General features: G+C 41.9%; 1 protein-coding gene across 7 annotated transcripts in view; it reads right to left on the reverse strand.

Moving 5' to 3' along the window:
• The window catches only part of LOC118400167 (ataxin-7-like), a 46,883-nt gene that overhangs the window by 14,532 nt on the left and 10,986 nt on the right, over window positions 1-21,365 (reverse strand). For 5 of the 7 annotated variants that reach the window (XM_035796725.2, XM_035796726.2, XM_035796727.2 and 2 more), the window contains 4 exons: window positions 18,901-19,000; window positions 14,923-15,138; window positions 14,678-14,746; window positions 3,780-3,884 (listed from right to left, as the gene is read on the reverse strand). In XM_035796725.2, coding sequence (XP_035652618.1) covers window positions 3,780-3,884; window positions 14,678-14,746; window positions 14,923-15,130 — 382 coding nt within the window. In that variant the 5' untranslated portion in view covers window positions 15,131-15,138; window positions 18,901-19,000. Of the gene's footprint in view, window positions 1-3,779; window positions 3,885-14,677; window positions 14,747-14,922; window positions 15,139-16,128; window positions 16,250-18,900; window positions 19,001-21,365 lie in introns of those variants that run through there. The other 2 variants (XM_035796729.2, XM_035796728.2) reach the window with 2 other exon arrangements.

Raw genomic sequence — 21,365 nt, forward strand, 5'->3', positions numbered from 1 at the left:
TTTTTGGGCTTACTTGTGGTCGATTAAAAAAAATGAGACAAATTAGTAATAATTATGTTCCGGCCCACTGACCATCACCTCTGACAAAAATCGACCTGCGGCTGAATCTAGTTGCCTACCCCTGCCATACAACATATGGATGGGCGTCAAGCAAATAGAGGAGAATGAGGTGAAACAGTCTAGATGTTGTTAAGCTCAGTGGACCTGTCCTCAGAGAGAAGAATCACAGCATATAGAATCACAGTGCACTGACCTTTAGCAGACTCTCTCAGCCTTTCCTACCAGCAGCAGCACAACAAAGCAACACAGTGGCTTCATGGAATGAAAGCCATTTAAACCACACAGACTACAAACAGGCCAGAAAATGAAGGTTCATCTTTGGTGCCTTGCAGAGATGAGCTCATTATTCTATAGAAGACAAGTCCACTAATGTTTCACTGGTCAGACAAGTCCAGTAGACTTCAGAGAGGCACTACCGAGTCCTGCGTTCACACGCGGTACACTGGAAGACTAATGAATGAACAGGCCTCCTATGAAACTTCATAACGGCTGGTCTAGCTCCACAAGTCAATGAGACGATCACTTTGCAGATGAGACAGTCTGACAGACACCCCCTTGGGTTGTGCCGTGGCGGAGATCTTTGTGGGTTATATTCGGGCTTGTCTCTGGATGGTAAGTTGGTGGTTGAAGATATCCCTCTAGTAGTGTGGGCGCTGTGCTTTGGCAAAGTGGGTGGGGTTATATCCTGCCTATTTGGCCCTGTCTGGGGGTTTCTTCGGATGGGGCCACATTGTCTCCTGACCCCTTCTGTCTCAGCCTCCAGTATTTATGCTGCAGTAGTTTATGTGTCGGGGGGCTAGGGTCAGTCTGTTATATCTGGACTATTTCTCCTGTCTTATCCAGTGTCCTGTGTGAATTTAAGTATGCTCTCTCTAATTCTCTCTTTCGGAGGACCTGAGCCCTAAGACCATACCTCAGGACTACCTGGCCTGTTGACTCCTTGCTGTCCCCAGTTCCACCTGGCCGTGCTACTGCTCCAGTTTTAAACTGTTCTGCCTGCGGCTATGGAACCCTGACCTGTTCACCGGACGTGCTACCTGTCCCAGACAGAACTCATCCTAAAATGTTGGGATTGCTAACCATCCACCATTCAAACATAGTTCATCTTTTCTTTTTGTATCGCATAACTCTCCATGAAATAGGCAATGGTTGGTTAGCGGCATCATTTCAATGACTGGCTCAGCTAGCAAGCTATGTTGGTCAAATTTATGCTAGCTTTCAACCCACTGCCAAACTTCAGAAATACTGCTCGGTGAGGCACAAATATCTTTAGTTATATATAAAAAAAGATGTAAAACATTGACATATTTATGGTTTTAGCTTAGGTTAATTCAGACTGTTTTTCAGCAGCACGATGTCACCTAGGTGATATTTTATCACGTTAGATAGCACATTGTAGCCAAACTACTTTCGATCTATCCCTTTACGAGATACGAGACAGCGCGACTATTCCACCTGCACTGATCTATCTGACTGAAGACAATGATACAAGCCAGATTCATCCTATCTGATTGAATGTTATTGCACAACACCTAAGGTGGAAGTTGTGTTCGTGGACTACTACGGTATAGTAGTCAGGTGCGACCACACCAGCACTAGGCTAACCTCAATTTGTGGAAAGTATGAACTTCTGTAATTGTTACTCTATTCACATGTGCCATTAGTCCATGATTGATCTGTCTCGACTCTTGACACAGGACCAATGAGTGTTCCCAATGACACTTGAGTGCTATTGTGTCTCCCTCTTGTGGCCAATCCTGATACCTGTATAACCAGCAACCACCAGTGATGAAATATTATAGGCCTAGCTTTTCATTCAATCTTTCCACTGAGAAAGAAACAAACACCCCATAGTAAAAGGAGAGTAGAGATTCCTTTGAAGCCCTGTGGCCTTGGCTCGACAATTTTAAATGGTATAGATCCCAATGTCCACACCACCATAAAGTGCAGTGTGGTAATGTATGCATATTGGGACACGGATGGACTTTAAGTAACCAGCCCAGAGTAGAAATGGAAGGATGTGCCATTGAGGCTTTGGCTTTGACAACCACAGGAAGATAATACAGACTCACCAGGTTTACACTACAAAATGAATATTCCAATTTAGTTTAAAAAGGAAACTGCTTGCATGCCATTTTATAAACTCATTTGTTTATAAGGATGGAAAGATCCATACTAAAGCCTCAAAGCCGTAAACATTAGAACACCCTCCCTCTGTCAGTGTTGTGAGGAGTCGGAACACTGACCTGTCCAATACACACCATGTGTTAGAAAACATGATAGTTTTATCAAATATTCAAGAATTACCCATAACATAAGGTTATCTGACAGTTTAGACTAAGCTATTTCATTGACAAAATCCTTAATTGAAATGGCTCAAGGAACAACAGATAGTTCCTTGCTCTTCTTTACTAGAGGTATCAACGATCACAGTAAGTGGAGGAAGGCCGAAAAACGGTACGCACTGAAATCATTTTAAAAGAGGTCTCCAATCTTTGACCTAAAGAACAGCTGGAACAAGTAAATTATACATGCCAATTGATGCTTAAAAGCCCATCGTGGAGAGGAACTAACCAGAGAGAGAGAGAGCGAGCGAGATGACATTTTACACCACCTCACTGGCACTCACTGGTGTCTGTGGAGAGAGCAGTTCTCTTAACTGCACTGAAGCACAGGGGTGTGTGTGTGTGTGTGTCTGTGTGCGTTCCGCAAGTGCGTGCATAGAAGGTTCAGCAGGCTAGTTTTAACGAGAAAGGCAGCAAAACGATCCCTTGATTCTGAAATCCATAATAAATTAAATTCTTTCCAGCATTCCGGCCAAAGAGCCAGTTAAAGAACACACACCGTGGAGAAGGAAACTAGTAGGTTTTAGACATCTTCAGACGTCTTAGGGACAGTTTAACATGCTAAAACAATCCATTAGGCTGCACTCACACAGAGGAACAGACTCGGAGGAGCACATCAAATATTAACCGGAGAATTGTAAACAAGTCTCAGGCGGTGGAAATAAAAGGCCAGAGTGTTCCTTTCTCATGTTAGAGGTGGAGAATGGGAGGTGTGCTTTTAATCCTCCTGACGTTGATACTGTTTGAACATGCGCACACACAGAGTAGTTGTGCCATTCTGACAGAGATTAGTGCCAAGCAGATTTCCCCAAAGCACAAGTCTAGAATGTTCTCTTTAGTGATGGGGGAAAGAAATCAATACAGTTACATATTGGGGTATTTCTGACGATTTATCGTATTGTTTTGACAATATAGCAATATTTTCTGTGCGCTAGTTGGCTGTACCTGCACCAAAACGATTTTTCCTTCATATCTTATACTTATATACTATAATCTTTTTAAATAGGTAGCCAATTGGACTGACGACAACATGTCGTTTTCTCACGACTGTCTTGTCCCTCTGCAGCAGACATGTATTTCACAATAAATCACTATACATAAAGAAAATGTGAGAATCTCAATGCATATCTTAATCGGCACCTAATTATTGTGATAATATCGTATTGTGAGGTCCCTGGCAATTCCCAACTCTAGCTCTCTCCCTGCCCAAACCTTTCCCGCCAGGAGAGCTATATAACAAAAAATATATAAAAACACAATACTGGATCAAACCTTGGGGACAATGTTTGCATGAGTGATGGTGGTCTGTGTGTGTGTGTGTGTGTGTGTGTGTGTGTGTGTGTGTGTGTGTGAGAGAGAAAGAGAGCGACTTACCGTAGTGTGCTTGGAAGGCCTGGGGCTTCACCACCTGACTGCAGTGGCTGCACATCACCAGGTAGAAGTCATCCTGTGCTGGACACTGGCCAAATATGGGCATGTCTGTGGTTCCATGGGGGAGGGAAAAACACAGAAAAACACAGAACAGGATGAAGGTAACCAGCCTCAACTGTAGGAGGTAGACACAGGCAGTTGCTGAATGAAACATTTCAAATGATGCTGTGTTATGGAGGGAGATCGAGTATTGAACGCTAGGCTCTAAGATGGTTAAGGTTGATTAAAAAAAAAAGGCGAGTGTGGTAACAATCATTCCAGAGAAAAAACGATTGTACAGGTGCAGAGATTACACACGCAGAGAGTACTCCTCGGTACTAGCCCCATTTCACAGTAGAGGAAACTACCCAGCGATAAGGAGAGGACCGAGCCATCACTCCAAAGGTTACCTACTGCAGAAACAGACAGACTCGCTACAGAACAAAGAGGTGAAGCAGGCAGGAGAAATACAGCCAGTGGCAGAGTCTGATTGATCTGTCTTCAAATAAACAAAAGAGAAGGGAGAGCGGCTGGGGGAGAGCGGCTGGGGGAGAGCGGCTACCACTTGGGCTTTAATGTACCGTACCTGCAAATACTAAAATTCATCCAGGCAAACAAAAGGACACCATCATTCACAGAAATGCATGTTACCTTATGTGACAAGAAAACGACATTCAACAGTTAACCGGTTAACAATTACAAAATGTTTATCCTTTATCCAATGCCGGCTAAACAGATCCGATTGGCTGTTTGGTGGATTCAACACCCCCACTCACAAATGACTCCCTCCTTTTTTGGCGATGGAAAACAGTGGGGCACATTGGGAGACGAGACCTTGACAAGGAGAATCGCAAAGAGCTAATGAAGGGGCTAATTAAGAAATCACCCAGAGAGCCCGTCTGACGAGGCCCTCCAACACACACACACACGGATAAGGACACTTGAAACGTCACCGACGTCTCCAAGGCGATGGCTATTCAAGTCCACACAAAAGCCTACCTGTGCTCTTAGGGAAGTCATTTGCTGCTGTGGAACGGGAATTAACAAGCCGACCCATACTTAACACAGGGTTAATGTCTGGGCCCACTTCACTAAGTGTCAGCTCCTACCACTGAGGTGGAAGTATCGACTACTGGCTCAGATGAAAACCTTTGCTTAATTGACATATAAAAAAAATAGTTCATAGGTCTACCAAACAGAGCTACGGTCTACTACTGAATGATTGTAATGCAACCGTACCTTCTTAGGAACAAACCCTTCACATCTAAATGAGTGGAAAACAACGGAGTGTAGGCCTAATTGTTAAGGGGAAATTGTTTTCATAGGAGTTGCATTAAATTCCTATGCAAAAGCTCACACTGGCCATCATGGGTGTCCACTGGTCTCTTAAATGAGCTGAATCCCCAGTCCACTCTGCATTCAGGACATGGCAGTGGCACGCCTGACTTTAAAAGTGGTGAAGCTCCCCTGTGCCTTTTCATTCTCCGGTACGGAGATGAGAGAGGGAGAGCGGGTGAAGGTATGTGTGTGAGAGAGGGAGAGCGGGTGAAGGTGTGTGTGTGAGAGAGGGAGAGCGGGTGAAGGTGTGTGTGTGAGAGAGGGAGAGCGGGTGAAGGTGTGAGATCAGTTGGAGAGCATGGCGCTTGGCCAGTAGTGGGCGAGGCACATGCAACATGACTGTAAGTCGCTTTGGGCTGCTAAACTGAGGCACACACATGACTGACACATGGGCAGCAACCTCTGACCTGCTGCCACTACATTAATCAGCATACCCCTCTCAGTCTGCTATCAGGCAAATTGGTGAAGGCAAGCCAGAGATATGAGAGAGTGTGAACTCAGAAGCAGATCAGAGGAGAGAATCCTTCAGTCACGTTCCAATGTGTGAGTGTGTCATGTCTGGACTCTATAGTGTGTGTGTGTGTGTGTGTGTGTGTGTGTGTGTGTGTGTAAGAATGGCTTTTCCATCAGGGAGATATGTGGGTCATGGTAGAACTGTAGTCATCCACAGGGTAAGCCATAATATCCCCATTCCACAAGGCTTGGTCTGACAATGTGCTAGGAGACAAAGAGAAGAGGACACTCCAGAACATGTAGGAGATTGTGGACCCAATGGAAAACAGAGAGGACCTCGGGGGTTGGAAATTAAGGTGTGTGTGGAGCCAGTCGGCCTGCAGTCCAACTAAGGTCACACCCTAGAATCAGCTGTCCTGTGCTCATCTCCTTTCTTTTAAGACCACTGAACTGTAATCAATAGGCGAGGCTGTGATCAGGGAGGCCATCATGGTGGAAAACCTATCCAGTGCGTGCACCTATCCATGGTCATGAGGTAGAGAGACTGAGGAAAGGAAGACATTAGTGGCAGTAGCCTAGAGGTTAGAGAGGACCAGCAGCCGCAATGTTGGGCAACAGAAAAATGGAACTGAACTGGCAATTGGAAGCCTGCTGGTCTCTGATCCCATGTATCATCTCCTGCCGTTGTTCCCTTGAGCAAGACACTTGGCCCCCCACAACTGATCTACATCCAGGGACGCTGCACAGCTGCTGACCCTGTGCTTCTCAACGTGTGTGTGTGTGTGTGTACCTCGGGTTGTTGGGAAAGGCAGAAGATACATTTCTGTTGTAACCAATGGACATAAAGTTGTATTCTATTCTAATAAAGTCGTATTCTAGTCTATTGGATGTTTGTAGGACACGATCAGCACTCCACTGTTTTCCTAAAGACTGCAGCTTATTGCACTAATATCATCCCATTGAATCCTGCAGGTCACACAAACAATTAGGGACAAACAAAGTGCAGAACATCTCACTCTGCTAACATTAGCAAATATTTCCATTCATTTTCAAAGAAGAGTGATATTTCACTTCATCTGTTCAGGTCATTTCTAACAGTTCCGGAAACCTCTGCCTAACGAACAGTGGACTGAGGCTTTCAGGCATGTAGATGGTGTCGTGTAACAGTACCAACACCTTAGTGAGACATTACTGCCACATTTCACCTCTGCACAATCAGCGGGAGGAAACATACTAGAGGTCGACCGATTAATCGGAATGGCCAATTAATTAGGGCCGATTTCAGGTTTTCATAACAATCAGAAATTGGTGTCCAAAAATACTGATTTCCGATTGTTATGAAAACTTGAAAATCGGCCCTAATTTAAAAAAATAAAATGTAACACCATAATTTAACTAGGCAAGTCAGTTAAAAGCTCTTGGGGCTAGGGGGCAGAATTTTCACTTTTGGATAAATAGCGTGCCCAATTTCAACTTCCTGCTACTCATGCCAAGAATAGAAGATACGCATATTATTCATATATCGGGATAGAAAACACTCTGAAGTTTCTAAAACTGTTTGAATCATGTCTGTGAGTATAACAGAACTTATGTAGCAGGCAAAACCCAGAGTACTAACTGATTTGTTTTCCCCCGCCTCTCTCTGTTCCCTGACTTGTTATTGCCACGGGATATTTCTTAGGGACCTGTTTTCAGTTCCTACCGCTTCCACTGGATGTCACCAGTCTTTGGAATTTGGTTGAGGTTATTCCTTTGTGCAATGAAGAAGTAGGCCAACTAGGAACTGGGGACACTTTTGTGAGTTGCACAAGACGTGAAAAGTGGCGCTGGTTTGTTTTCTTTCCTGTATTGAACACAGATTGCCCCGTCTACAATTTGATCAATTATTAACGTTTAAAAATACCTAAAGTTGTATTACAAAATTAGTTTGAAATATTTTGTAGTGACGTTGCGTTTTTTGTAAGCTGTTTTTTTCTGGATCAAACGCACTTTATAAAATGGACATTTTGGATATATATGGATCGAATTAATCGAACAAAAGGACACATTGTGATGTTTATGGGACATATTGGAGTGCCAACAAAAGAAGCTCGTCAAAGGTAATGCATGTTTTATATTTTATTTCAGCTTTTTGTGTACGCCTGTAGGTTTGAAATATGCCAACTCCTTTGTTTACTGCTGGTGCAGATGGTGCATGTTGGCTGGATTCACAACGAGTGCTGGATTCACAACGAGTGCTTTAATTGAGTATCTTACATGTGTGATTTTATGAAAGTTTGAATTTTATAGTATTTTATTTGAATCTGGCGCTCTGCATTTTCCCTGGCAATTGGCCAGTTGAGACATTTGCGTCCCGCCTATCCCCAACTAGTTTAAGAACACATTCTTATTTTCAATCACTGCCTAGGAACGGTGGGTTTACCGCCTTGTTCAGGGGCAGAACGACAGATTTTTACCTTGTCAGCTCAGGGATTCAATCTTGCAACCTTACAGTTAACTAGTCCAACGCTCAAACCACCTGCCTCTCATTGCCTGTTACGCGAATGCAGTAAGAAGCCAAGGTAAGTTTCTAGCTAGCATTAAACCTATCTTATAAAAAACAATCAGTCATAATCGCTAGTTATAACTACACATGGTTGATGATATTACTAGTTTATCTAGCGTGTCCTGCATTACAAATAATCGATGCAGTGCGCATTCGCGAAAAAGGACTGTCGTTGCTCCAACGTGTACCTAACCATAAACATCAACACCTTTCTTAAAATCAATACACAAGTATATATTTTTAAACCTGCATATTTAGTTAATATTGCCTGCTAACATGAATTTATTTTAACTAGGTCAATTGTGTCACTTCTCTTGCAACAGAGTCAGGGTATATGCAGCAGTTTGGGCCGCCTGGCTCGTTGCAAACTGTGTGAAGACTATTTCTTCCCAACAAAGACAGCCAACTTCGCCAAATGGGATGATTTAACAAAAGCGCATTTGCGAAAAAAGGACAATCGTTGCACAACTGTACCTAACCATAAGCACCAATGACTTTCTTGAAAATCAATACACAGAAGTATATATTTTTAAACCTGCATATTTAGCTTAAAGAAATCCAGGTTAGCAGGCAATATTAACCAGGTGAAATTGTGTTACTTCTCGTGTTCATTGCACGCAGAGTCAGGGTATATGCAACAGTTTGGGCCGCCTGGCTCGTTGCGAACTAATTTGCCAGGATTTTATGTAATTATGACAACATTTAAGGTTGTACAATGTAACAGCAATATTTAGACATAGTGATGCCACCTGTTAGATAAAATACAGAACAGTTCCGTATTTCACTGAAATAATAAACGTTTTGTTTTCGAAATGATAGTTTCCGGATTCAACCATATTAATGACCACAAGGCTCGTATTTCTGTGTGTTTTTATATTATAATTAAGTATATGATTTGATAGTTGATAGAGCAGTCTGCGCGGTGGTAGGCAGCAGCAGGCTGGTAAGCATTCATTCAAACAGCACTTCAGTGCGTTTTCCCAGCAGCTCTTCGCGGTGCTTCAAGCCTTGAGCTGTTTATAACTTCAAGCCTATAAACTCCCGAGATTAGGCTGGTGTAACCGATGTGAAATGGCTAGCTAATTGGCGGGGTGCGCGCTAATAGAGTTTCAAACGTCACTCGCTCTGAGACTTGGAGTAGTTGTTCCCCTTGCTCTGCAAGGGCCGTGGATTTTGTGGAGCGATGGGTAACGATGCTTCAAGGGTGGCTGTTATTGATGTGTTCCTGGTTCGAGCCCATGTAGGGGCGAGTAAAGGGACGGAAGCTATACTGTTACACTGGCAATACTAAAGTGCCTATAAGAACATCCAATAGTCAAAGGTATATGAAATACAAATGGTATAGAGAGAAATAGTCCTATAAATACTATATTAACTGCAACCTAAAACCTCTTACCTTGGAATATTGAAGTCTCATGTTAAAAGGAACCACCAGCTTTCATATGTTCTCATGTTCTGAGCAAGGAACCTAAACGTTAGCTTATTTTACATGGCACATATTGCACTTTTACTTTCTTCTCCAACACTTTGTTTTTGCATTATTTAAACCAAATTGAACATGTTTCATTATTTATTTGAGGCTAAATTGATTTTTATTTATGTATTATATTAAGTTAAAATAAGTGTTAATTCAGTATTGTTGTAATTGTCATTATTACCAATAAATACACCTTTGTATTTTTAAAATATTATTATTATTTCCTTTGCAGAAAAGCATCCCCAAAGAATGATGTTTCCACCTCCATGCTTCATGGTTGGGATGGTGTTCTTGGGGTTGTACTCATCCTTCTTCTTCCTCCAAACACAGCGAGTGGAGTTTAGACCAAAAAGCTCTATTTTTGTCTCACCAGACCACATGACCTTCTCCCATTCCTCCTCTGGATCATCCAGATGGTCATTGGCAAACTTCAGACGGGCCTGGACATGCGCTGGCTTGAGCAGGGGGACCTTGCGTGCGCTGCAGGATTTTAATCCATGTCGGCGTAGTGTGTTACTAATGGTTTCTTTGAGACTGTGGTCCCAGCTCTCTTAAGGTCACTCACCAGGTCCTGCCGTGTAGTTCGGGGCGGATCCCTCACCTTCCTCATGATCATTGATGCCCCACGAGGTGAGATCTTCATTGAGCCCCAGACCGAGGGTGATTGACCGTCATCTTGAACTTCTTCCATTTTCTAATAATTGCACCAACAGTTGTTGCCTTCTCACCAAGCTGCTTGCCTATTGTCCTGTAGCCCATCCCAGCCTTGTGCAGGTCTACAATTTTATCCCTGACGTCCTTACACAGCTCTCTGGTTTTGGCCATTGCGGAGATGTTGGAGTCTGTTTGATTGAGTGTGTGGACAGGTGTCTTTTAAAACAGGTAACGAGTTCAAACAGGTGCAGTTAATACAGGTAATGAACAGGGGGGGGGGGGTAGTTAATGAAAGATTAACAGGTCTGTGAGAGCCGGAATTCTTACAGGTTGGTAGGTGATCAAATACTTACGTCATGCACTAAAATGCAAATTAATTACTTAAAAATCATACAATGTGATGTTCTGTTTTTTTCCCCGTCTCTCACAGTTGAAGTGTACCTATGACAAAAATTACAGACCTCCACATGCTTTGTAAGTGGGAAAACCTGCAAAATCGGGAGTGTATCAAATACTTGTTCTCCCCACTGTATATGGTTTGACAAAACTATCAAAACAATACCAATTTCATTTGCATTCTCACTGAAATGGAAAGGTCTTTGAACTGTTGGAGCGAACATTGTCCTTATTTCAATTCCACATTTTACACAAACTGCGCTCTGGTCCATACTCGTCTTAGTGATTCAACTAGCACTAAATGACAACGAAAACGTTTTCTGAATCTCTGAAATAAATCGGCTACTGTAGACTAATGCAGTTGCACAACAGTGACTTTCCTGATCACATTCTGTCAACATGCTTCTTGGTATTCCTGAGAAAAAGTGAAGATCTAAATTAAGGTCATGACAAAATTGGCTGGATCCAAGTGCTTTGCTGAACAGTTTTGGCTCCTTTTACGCAAGGAAATAAGTGTGTAAATCAGACAAGTCTGGCTTTCTGTTGTGGCTTCTGTGAGACCTGTAGGAAACAAGTGATTTGTTCTTAATTGTGCAATGTCACTGCGGTGTGCACACTGGCCCCATTGTTTGCCAATGCAAATGCACTGTTAGATAAGTGCCCTGACAAGTAGGTTACAGTGTGTAACCCCTTCCTTTTCAACAGGGGAAAAAAAACTTTTTGGAAAAGTCTGAAATGAGATGCCTACGTATTGCTGACATCACAAGTGTAGGCCTATGACACATAACAGCTACAGAGGACTTCAGAGGTGAGTGTCGCCTCGATCACATGTCATCTGGATACGTGTGCAACAAAAGTTCAACATTTACCTTCTGCTACCATTTCGGTCAAGCCGTCTACACATACAGTTTGATGCATACGTTCTATAAATCCAACACATGCAACACAGAACGCACTGCAACTGGCACTGCAACACAATGCTGAAAGGTAAACACAGTGTTCCATTGGAAATGAATGTACTTCTAGAGTATCAAAATGCAACGACGCTGCCGGTGTGATCGAGGTGTTTCCCCTGCTCTCTTGACTAAGTTAACTATTTCCTCAACTCCGTTCTTACTTTCCAAACAGTGAGTAAAGACTACAGACTGACTGTGTGCAGTACATGATGTACTTACATGCATAGTGCTTATTTTTACAAGCTGCTTTTTGGGAATCAAGTTGTAGCGTGACTTTACCCTGAGGACAGTGTATCTTGTTACCATACTAAAGGTTAGGATTGGGCATGCTGATCCTAGATTTGTGCTTACGGCAACTTCAACGTAGGGTGACTATTTACAGCACAGTTTCAAGTCACCATTACTAAAAAAACGTCATATTCTTCAGATGTTTTGTGTGCAAAAAGGACAACTATGGCTCCTGATGGCTATGTGGGAAAATATAAATCAATGGGTTTTTACTACATTAGATATTGTTTTTTACGCCAGTGTTGCACATACAGCTGTGTGCTTCTCTCATTTTATAGCATGGAAATTAACATTTCAAGGCAGTCTTGATCAGATCACTGACACCAATCCATGTAATAAAATCTATTATAGATCATAGCTGCCAAAACAGAGTAAGGCAATCCTTTGTTGTTAATATTGTAAATAGTGTACTTTATTGAGTGTGCTAATATAAAATGTGCTAAACAAAGATGTGAATGTGTAGTAGTTTAGTAGCACTATAAATATTCAACTGACATAGGAATGCCATCTGAGGTTTTAGACAGTTTCCAAAAAGAATATCAGTTATTCTTAAAGTTGCACTATGCAGAAATTGCTCTGCAATTTCCTGGTTTCCAAAACTCTAAATAGTTAACCTAATTTCAGTTTGTGAGACAAAATAAGCTAGTGTACTATAGAGAATAATTTTACCATCTAAAATGCTGTGAAATATATTTTCCTTAAATCATATTCCAAAAAATATTGTTGTTTCAGCTAGTGGACAAAACCGAAACTACATTTAAGAAATAGAAATATACAGATAGAAATGTCTAAGAAGAATATGTTCTGTGTGAATTTGGACGGGTTGCCCAAAAAATGACATATTGGCACTTTAAAGCTAGAATCCTTAGTTGCTACATTAATTCACACACACACAAGCTTGACAAACCTACTCATTCTATTTTATTTTTCAAATATAAAAAAAAAAACTATTTTCTAATATTGAAGATATCAAAACTATGAAATAACTCATATATAGGAATCAAAAAAGAACCAAACAATACTAAATATATTTTACTCTCCTTATTGGTCAAATAGCCCTTACTCAGCCTCGAGGTGTGTTTGGTCATTGTTCTGTTGAAAAACAAATGATAGTCCCACGAAGCGAAAACCAAATGGGATGGCGTATCACTGCAGAATGCTGTGGTAGCCATGTTGGTTAAGTGTGCCATGAATACTAAATAAAGTCACTGACAGTGTCACCAGCAAAGCACCCCACACCATCACACCTCCCCCATGCTTCTTAGTGGGAACCAGACATGCGAAGATCATCCGTTCACCTACTCTGCGTCTCACAAAGACACGTTGGTTGGAACCAAAAATCTCAAATTTTGACTCATCAGACCAAAACGACAGATTTCCACTGGTCTAATGTCCATTGCTCATGTTTCTTGGCCCAAGCAAGTCTCTTCTTCTTACTGGTGTCCTTAAGTAGTGGCTTCATTGCAGAAATTAGACCATGAAGGACTGACTCACGCAGTCTCCTCTGAAAAGTTTATGTCTTCCTTTTCAGTTTCACCATAGCGCGTGATGGTTTTTGCGGCTGCACTTGAAAAAATGAAATATTCTTGAAATGTTCTGGATTGACTGGCCTTCATGTCTTGAAGTAGTGATGGCCTGTTTCTCTTTTCTTTATGAGCTGTTCTTGCCATAATATGGACTTGGTCTTTGACAAATAGGGCTATCTTCTGTATACCACCCCTACCTTGACACAACACAACTGATTGGCTCAAACGCATTCAGGAGGAAAGGAATTCCACTATTTAACTTTTAACAAGGCACACCTGTTAATTGAAATGCATTCCAGGTGAAGCTGGTTGAGAGAATGCCAAGAGTGTGCAAAGCTGACATCAAGCCAAAGGGTAGCTACTTGGAAGAAACTCAAAATAAAATAGAATTTGATTTGTGTAACACTTCTTTGGTTACTACATGATTTCATATGTTTGATTTCATATGTTTAATTTCATAGTTTTGATATCTTCACTATTATTCTACAATGTAGAAAATAGCATAAATAAAGAAAAACCATGAATGAGTAGTTGTGTCCAAACTTTTGACTGGTACTGTATATGCATTGATTCTTGAAGAATATAACTTACAAGATTGTTTTATTCCAATGTTTGTAAACAATGTAAACAAACCCTGTATAGTCTCAAAACATGAATAGGCTTGCTCTATGGATTTGCGAACAGTTATTTCTCCAGGCCCTTCCCTAAACTTTTTACCAAAACATAGGCGGGGGTACGCTTTCTTATTGTTTCAATTAAGATTCTAGCTTCAATGACAACCGCGTTGCACCCATTTTAACTGTGAAAGTGCCATCATCACACTGACTGTGCCCATCCCCTAACTTCACACACACAGGCTTTTTCAGGTGGGCACAATGATACTGAACAGTCAGACAAAAATAGTGTAAAACAGACAATAAATTCTCTGTTGTGTAAGATAAACATACATTTCAGCTTTATCACATGACATGTGTCTTTAAGGACCCCACTGAATAAGCACTGGTTGTTACCTGCGGTGGTTACCTACTTAGGGTCAGAAGATAGGCGGGCCCCCTCTTCAAGGTGTCAACTCGTGGCGATAGATTCCTGGGTTATATCACTGATTGATCAGACTTGTGTTGTCACCACTCAGTGTGGTGGACTTGTTCAACAGAACAACCAGATTTCAGCCGGTGCAACCCAACAAAACCAAAACACACCTTGGCTTTGACAAAAGCGAGAACACTCACCATCTCTGCACAGTCGCATGGCTTCTCGATTTTTCCCGAACTCTTTCAAACTTTCCTCTGATTCGGCACCTAAAAGAGGCAATCGGATACACAGGAAGATAAATAGTTACACTTGCTTGCTTCTGCTGTTGTAAACAGTAGCGTTTCTTCGTATTCCAAAAACTGCACGCAATCAGCAAAAAAAAGCTCACGATCATCGTTATGTCTCGATTCTACACACACATCCAGTACGCACGAGCACTCACCGTCGCTGCCGTGGAGTTTGGCAGCATCGACCCAGCTGCTCCAAGGCTGTCCCAACATTATTTCTGGACTAGGCATGGATCTGCGCTCCGCACCAGTCGCCATTGCTGTGGAGCCTTCTCCCCGCTGGATCTGCTGCTGTTGCTGCTTCAGCTGCCTGGCCACTCTGCGCTGCTCCCCCCTGACGTCATCATCGGCCCTTTCCGACATTCTTTCCGCTACAATGTAACAAAACAACAGTCAGCGTTGTGGTGTTCTCAGGATTCCTTCATTGATTGTCTCGGGCAAACGCATGTTTTGGTAACGGAAATCCCTTTGATTATGTGTTTAGAAGATAGAGGGAGTGACACCACCGAAATCGCTCTTGTTTTGACGGGTGCATGTGTGCGAGGCCGTCCCCCGGCACATACAGTCTGGGCAGTCGCAGATATCACAGATAAAACTTTAAGGAGGAGCATCTAAATGCACCTCCCTGAGTGCATTAAACGTGATAAATCCAGGTCACTTACACGCGGTGACAACAATATGTTTTCAATTATCAAATAAATACTATATTCATCACCTCCGTATAGACTATGCCTAATTGATACAGTTCACTTAGGAATTCGTTTTTTTTTCTAAGAAAAACGTATTTTCTGAATGAAAACGAACCAAATTACAGTTAAAAAAAAGTTTTTTTTACAGTGCCCTAATATTGATCAAATTAACATGCTTCGAGGGATTATATCATAACAACCAGAATATCCCTCTTGCTTCCAACTTCAAAAATGTTCAGATAGGATACACACCTTCTATAATTCACATCGATGACCGAACAGTTAATTTATATAAAACAGTTTATTAAAGTAAAACAATTAAGACAGGACCTGTTTCTTGTCGCCGGATGGGGGAGTATATATTAATTGATGTCCTACTTCCTTAATAAGGCGCGACTGCTTTCCAGTTTACAGTAGTCAGATTCATATTTCTCACAACCTTTTGCGTCACATCAGCGCTATGTGGCGAATGGATGGAGTTTCTACTTCCATAATCTAGGAATTGGTAACACTTTACACCAAACAAGCAGAAAGAAAGCTATCCCGTTAACTATTTCCTTTCTAAAACACTTCATTCAGGTTTACAGTTATAGAAGTGTCTGTAGATTAGGTATTACAAAAATATGAATGTCTGAGGTCTTTATAGAATTGAAATATTCCTAGGAAATATACCTTCCACTTTCCAAATGGGATTCGGATTTAAATGGAGTGCCCAGGATGTCTACATATTATGACATGTTTGTACCTCTCAGCACAGGCCTCTACTCCTGCTACTGATGGGCAGAATCAATCTGTAACAGACAATGTACACGTGACCTCACCAACCATACAGGAATCCAGTTTGAAGTGAAGGTTCTAACATGTTAATAAGTGTTGAAATCCTACACAACCATCTTCAGTTTTCAACTTGCTTACTTACCGTTAGTAAGCCGAAATGACTGAATGCATTTTCATTGCATGCTCAAAAATTCTACAAAAAAAACTACTGCTAATACAAAAGGCTAAAAGGCCAAAATAACAAGTGGGTAGAAACTAGCCCTACAAATGACAACTAATTAGTGCATCAATTTATGACAGACAGCAAAACATGTAGGCCTGATGCTGAAATGGAACTGGTTTTGGGGGATTGTATATGGTTCAACAGTCGCGTATTACAAATACTACATTCGTTTTGATTCTTTTTACATGATTGAATATAGGTCTGTATACTAATCAATAATAAAATATTACTTGGCAAATTGTCTGCATCTGACAGACTGACATACTAAGAATTAAGTTAGGCTATTTTTTATACACTGCACAAAAAAATAAAGGGAAGACTAAAATAACACATCCTAGATCTGAATGAATGAAATATTCTTATTAAATACGTTTTTCTTTACATAGTTGAATGTGCTGACAACAAAATCACACAAAAATGATCAATGGAAATCAAATTTATCAACCCATGGAGATCTGGATTTGGAGTCACACTCAAAATTAAAGTGGAAAACCACACTACAGGCTGATCCAACTTTGATGTAATGTCCTTAAAACAAGTCAAAATGAGGCTCAGCAGTGTGTGTGGCCTCCACGTGCCTGTATGACCTCCCTACAACGCCTGGGCATGCTCCTGATGATGTGGCGGATGGTCTCCTGAGGGATCTCCTCCCAGACCTGGACTAAAGCATCCGCAAACTCCTGGACAGTCTGTGGTGCAATGTGGCCTTGGTGGATGGAGCGAGACATGATGTCCCAGATGTGCTCAATTGGATTCAGGTCTGGGGAACGGGCGGGCCAGTCCATAGCATCAATGTCTTCCTCTTGCAGGAACTGCTGACACACTCCAGCCACATGAGGTCTAGCATTGTCTTGCATTAGGAGGAACCCAGGGCCAACCGCACCAGCATATGGTCTCACAAGGGGTCTGAGAATCTCATCTCGGTACCTAATGGCAGTCAGGCTACTTCTGGCGAGCACATGGAGGGCTGTGCGGCCCCTCAAAGAAATGCCACCCCACACCATGACTGACCCACCGCCAAACCGGTCATGCTGGAGGATGTTACAGGCAGCAGAACGTTCTCCACGGCGTCTCCAGGCTCTGTCACGTCTGTCACATGTGCTCAGTGTGAAACTGCTTTCATCTGTGAAGAGCACAGGGCGCCAGTGGCGAATTTGCCAATCTTGGTGTTCTCTGGCAAATGCCAAACGTCATGCACGGTGTTGGGCTGTAGACACAACCCCCACCTGTGGACGTCAGGCCCTCATGGAGTCTGTTTCTGACCGTTTGAGCAGACACATGCACATTTGTGGCCTGCTGGAGGTCATTTTGCAGGGCTCTGGCAGTGCTCCTCCTGCTACTCCTTGCACAAATGCGGAGGTAGCGGTCCTGCAGCTGGGTTGTTGCCCTCCTATGGCCTCCTCCACGTCTCCTGATGTACTCGTCTGTCTTCTGGTAGCGCCTCCATGCTCTGGACACTACCCTGACAGACACAGCAAACCTTCTAGCCACAGCTCGCATTGATGTGCCATTCTGGATGAGCTGCACTACCTGAGCCACTTGTGTGGGTTGTAGACTCCGTCTCATGCTACCACTAGAGTGAAAGCACCGCCAGCCTTCAAAAGTGACCAAAACATCAGCCAGGAAGCATAGGAACTGAGAAGTGGTCTGTGGTTATCACCTGCAGAACCACTCCTTTATTGGGGGTGTCTTGCTAATTGCCTATAATTTCCATCTGTTGTCTATTCCATTTGCACAACAGCATGTGAAATGTATTGTCAATCAGTGTTGCTTCCGAATTGGAGAGTTTGATTTCACAGAAGTGTGATTGACTTGGAGTTACATTGTGTTGTTTAAGTGTTCCCTTTATTTTTTTGAGCAGTGTATTATACTTTCATGTTGGTCTATGCAGTTGTTATACCGTGAATTTGGAGCTACAGCTTATGGCACAAACAGGTCTTTTGTGCATCAGAAGGCATTGACAACGGGGGCCAATGCAGTTACATTTACATTTAAGTCATTTAGCAGACGCTCTTATCCAGAGCGACTTACAAATTGGTGCATTCACCTTAGTTCTTCAGGTGTCAAGGATAACTTTGTGACACTCCATCCCGCTTTGACCTTCTGACAGAGACTCATCTGGTTCATGGAACCAACACGACCCACGGTGTTCAAACCCAGGTTTATGGTGCAGCAGAAAACCGCATCAGTCTAATAAGTTAAGGCATTGGCTCTTCAGGTCTCAGCCTAAGTTAATCATGTCCAAGCTTGGTTGTCATACCACTTGTTACATTTACTAGTGTAGTATCAATATCTTATTGAGATTTTGTAATGAAATGGCCGCTGAAAAAGACCTGAAAGTAGAGTCTGATTGTAGCTATGTTGCAGGACTGTGGAGTGAGTCTCAAGATTGTTGTGTAGAATTTGAGTAGAAATACAGGGTATTGTGCTTACTGAAAACTTACCTTGTCAAATGTGGAAAAGGGAACACAATCTTAACTGGATCAGTAAAACCTCATCGGTTTGGGTGATCTCTGGTCGCTCCACACAAGTTGTGGAAGGAATCTGGTTGAGATAGAGAAAGAGACGGGTGGGAAACGTTAGTATTAGGTTCATTGTTTTCCTTGTCTTGATGCCGTAATCACTGTTTAAGGAATTACAGTGTTGTCTGTCTGGAAGATAACGCCGCCTCCAATGCTCCTGGTGGATCTGGCTGTGGCTCTGTGCTCAGCAGCTTTCAAGCTAGCACATGAGCTACTTATGGAGCTCCTCGCCGCAGCAGAGTAAGCACTATCCCTGGTTAACCACTCGAGAGCCCTGCAGTTTGCAGCGCAATAATCCCTTTCAAAGATTAGGATAAAAACAACACTAAAATAATTTCCCCATTACATTTTTTTTTTTAAAGGGGTGGGGGTTGGGGGACTTGAGCCATCAAACTTAGAACAACTGTCGCAAAGTGTAGGCTAATAATGTACCACACATTAGCCTAATGAGACAGCAATAAAATAATTTGAAAAATTAAATACAGAACAGTAATAACAATTAGGCCTACCATTTTAGTTTTTTTTTTACACAAAAGCATTGTAAACATCAGTATGCCCAGAACTAACATCAATTCATCACAATGTGAATAATGAAAACACTATTACAAAGATAAGACATAAAATAGGTGTCGGTGGTGAATGTGAAACCCTTTAGGGCTGACCCCAATTAGATGACTAGTCAATTGTTTGGTCGTTAGGCTGTTGGTCACCGAGATTGTGTATATATTGCTACTGCTCGACTAAAACACACTACCGTTCACTTAGAAATGTCCTTGTTTTTTTTAAAGAAAAGCAAATTTTTTGTACATTAAAATAACATCAAATTGATCATGTATAAAGTGTAGACATTGTTAATGTTGTAAATTACTATTATAGCTGGAAACGGCACATTTTGTAATGGAATATCTACTTAGGCCTACAGTTGCCCATTATCAGCAACCATCACTCCTGTGTTCCGATGGCACGTTGTGTTAGCTAATTGAAGTTTATCATTTAAAAAAGCTAATTGATCATTAGAAAACCGTTTTGCAATAATGTTAGCACAGCTGAAAACTTTAGACTAGTTGAGTACCTGGAGCATCAGTATCTGTAGGTTAGATTACAGGCTCAAAATGGCCAGAAACAAAGACCTTTCTTCTGAAACTCGTCAGTCTATTCTTGTTCTAAGAAATGAAGGCTATTCCATGCAAGAAATTGCCAAGAAACTGAAGATCTTGTACAACGCTGTGTACTACTCCCTTCACAGAACAGCGCAAACTGTCTCTAACCAGAATAGAAAAGGGAGTGGGAGGCCCTGGAACACAACTGAGCAAGAGGACAAGTACATTAGAGTGTCTAGTTTGAGAAACAGACGTCTCACAAATCCTCAACTGGCAGCTTCATTAAATAGTACCCACAAAACACCAGTCTCAACATCAACAGTGAAGAGGCGACTCCGGGATGCTGGCCTTCTAGGTAGAGAACATTATTTTGCCCATCTTTATCTTTTCTTTTTATTGGCCAGTCTGAGATATTGCTTTTTCTTTGCAACTCTGCATAGAAGGCCAGCATCCCGGAGTCGCCTCTTCACTGTTGATGTTGAGACTGGTGTTTTGCGGGTACTAAGAAAGTTCTTTGTTTCTTGCTATTTTGAGCCTGTAATCGAACCCACAAATGCCGATGCTCCAAATACTCAACTAGGCTAAAGTTTTATTGCATCTTTCAAACAGGACAACATTTTTCAGCTGTGTTAACATAACTGCAAAAGGGTTTTCTAATGATCTATTACCCTATTAAAGTGATAAACTTGGACTAGCTAACACAACGTGCCATTGGAACACAGGCGTGATGTTTGCTGATAAATGGACAAGTGTACGCCTATGTAGATATTTAATTTTTATTTAATCTGCCGTTTCCAGCTACAATAGTAATTTACAACATTAACAGCGTCTACACTGTATTTAAGATCAATTTGAATGTGCTTTTCTTTCAAAAACAAGGACATTTCTAAGTGACCCCAAACTTTTGAACGGTGGTGTATATATATATATATATATATATTTATGAACTATGAAATAACACACATATGGAATCATGTAGTAAGCAAGTGTTAAACAAAGACCAAATCCATATTATGGCAAGAACCACTTAAAAAAGGCAAAAAGAAACAATCAGATATTTGACCGGTGGAAATCCGTCCTTTGGTCTGATGATTCCAAATTTGAGATTTTTGGAGCCAACAACCGTGTCTTTGTGAGACTCAGAGGAGGTGAATGGATGATCTCTGCATATGTGGTTCCCACAGTGAAGCATAGAGGTGGTGGTGTGATGGTGTGGGGTGCTTTGCTAGTGATACTGTCTGATTTATTTAGAATTCAAGGCACACTTAATCAGCATGGCTACCACAG

Source organism: Oncorhynchus keta, chromosome 21, assembly GCF_023373465.1.
Source record: "Oncorhynchus keta strain PuntledgeMale-10-30-2019 chromosome 21, Oket_V2, whole genome shotgun sequence".
NCBI lineage: Eukaryota > Metazoa > Chordata > Actinopteri > Salmoniformes > Salmonidae > Oncorhynchus > Oncorhynchus keta.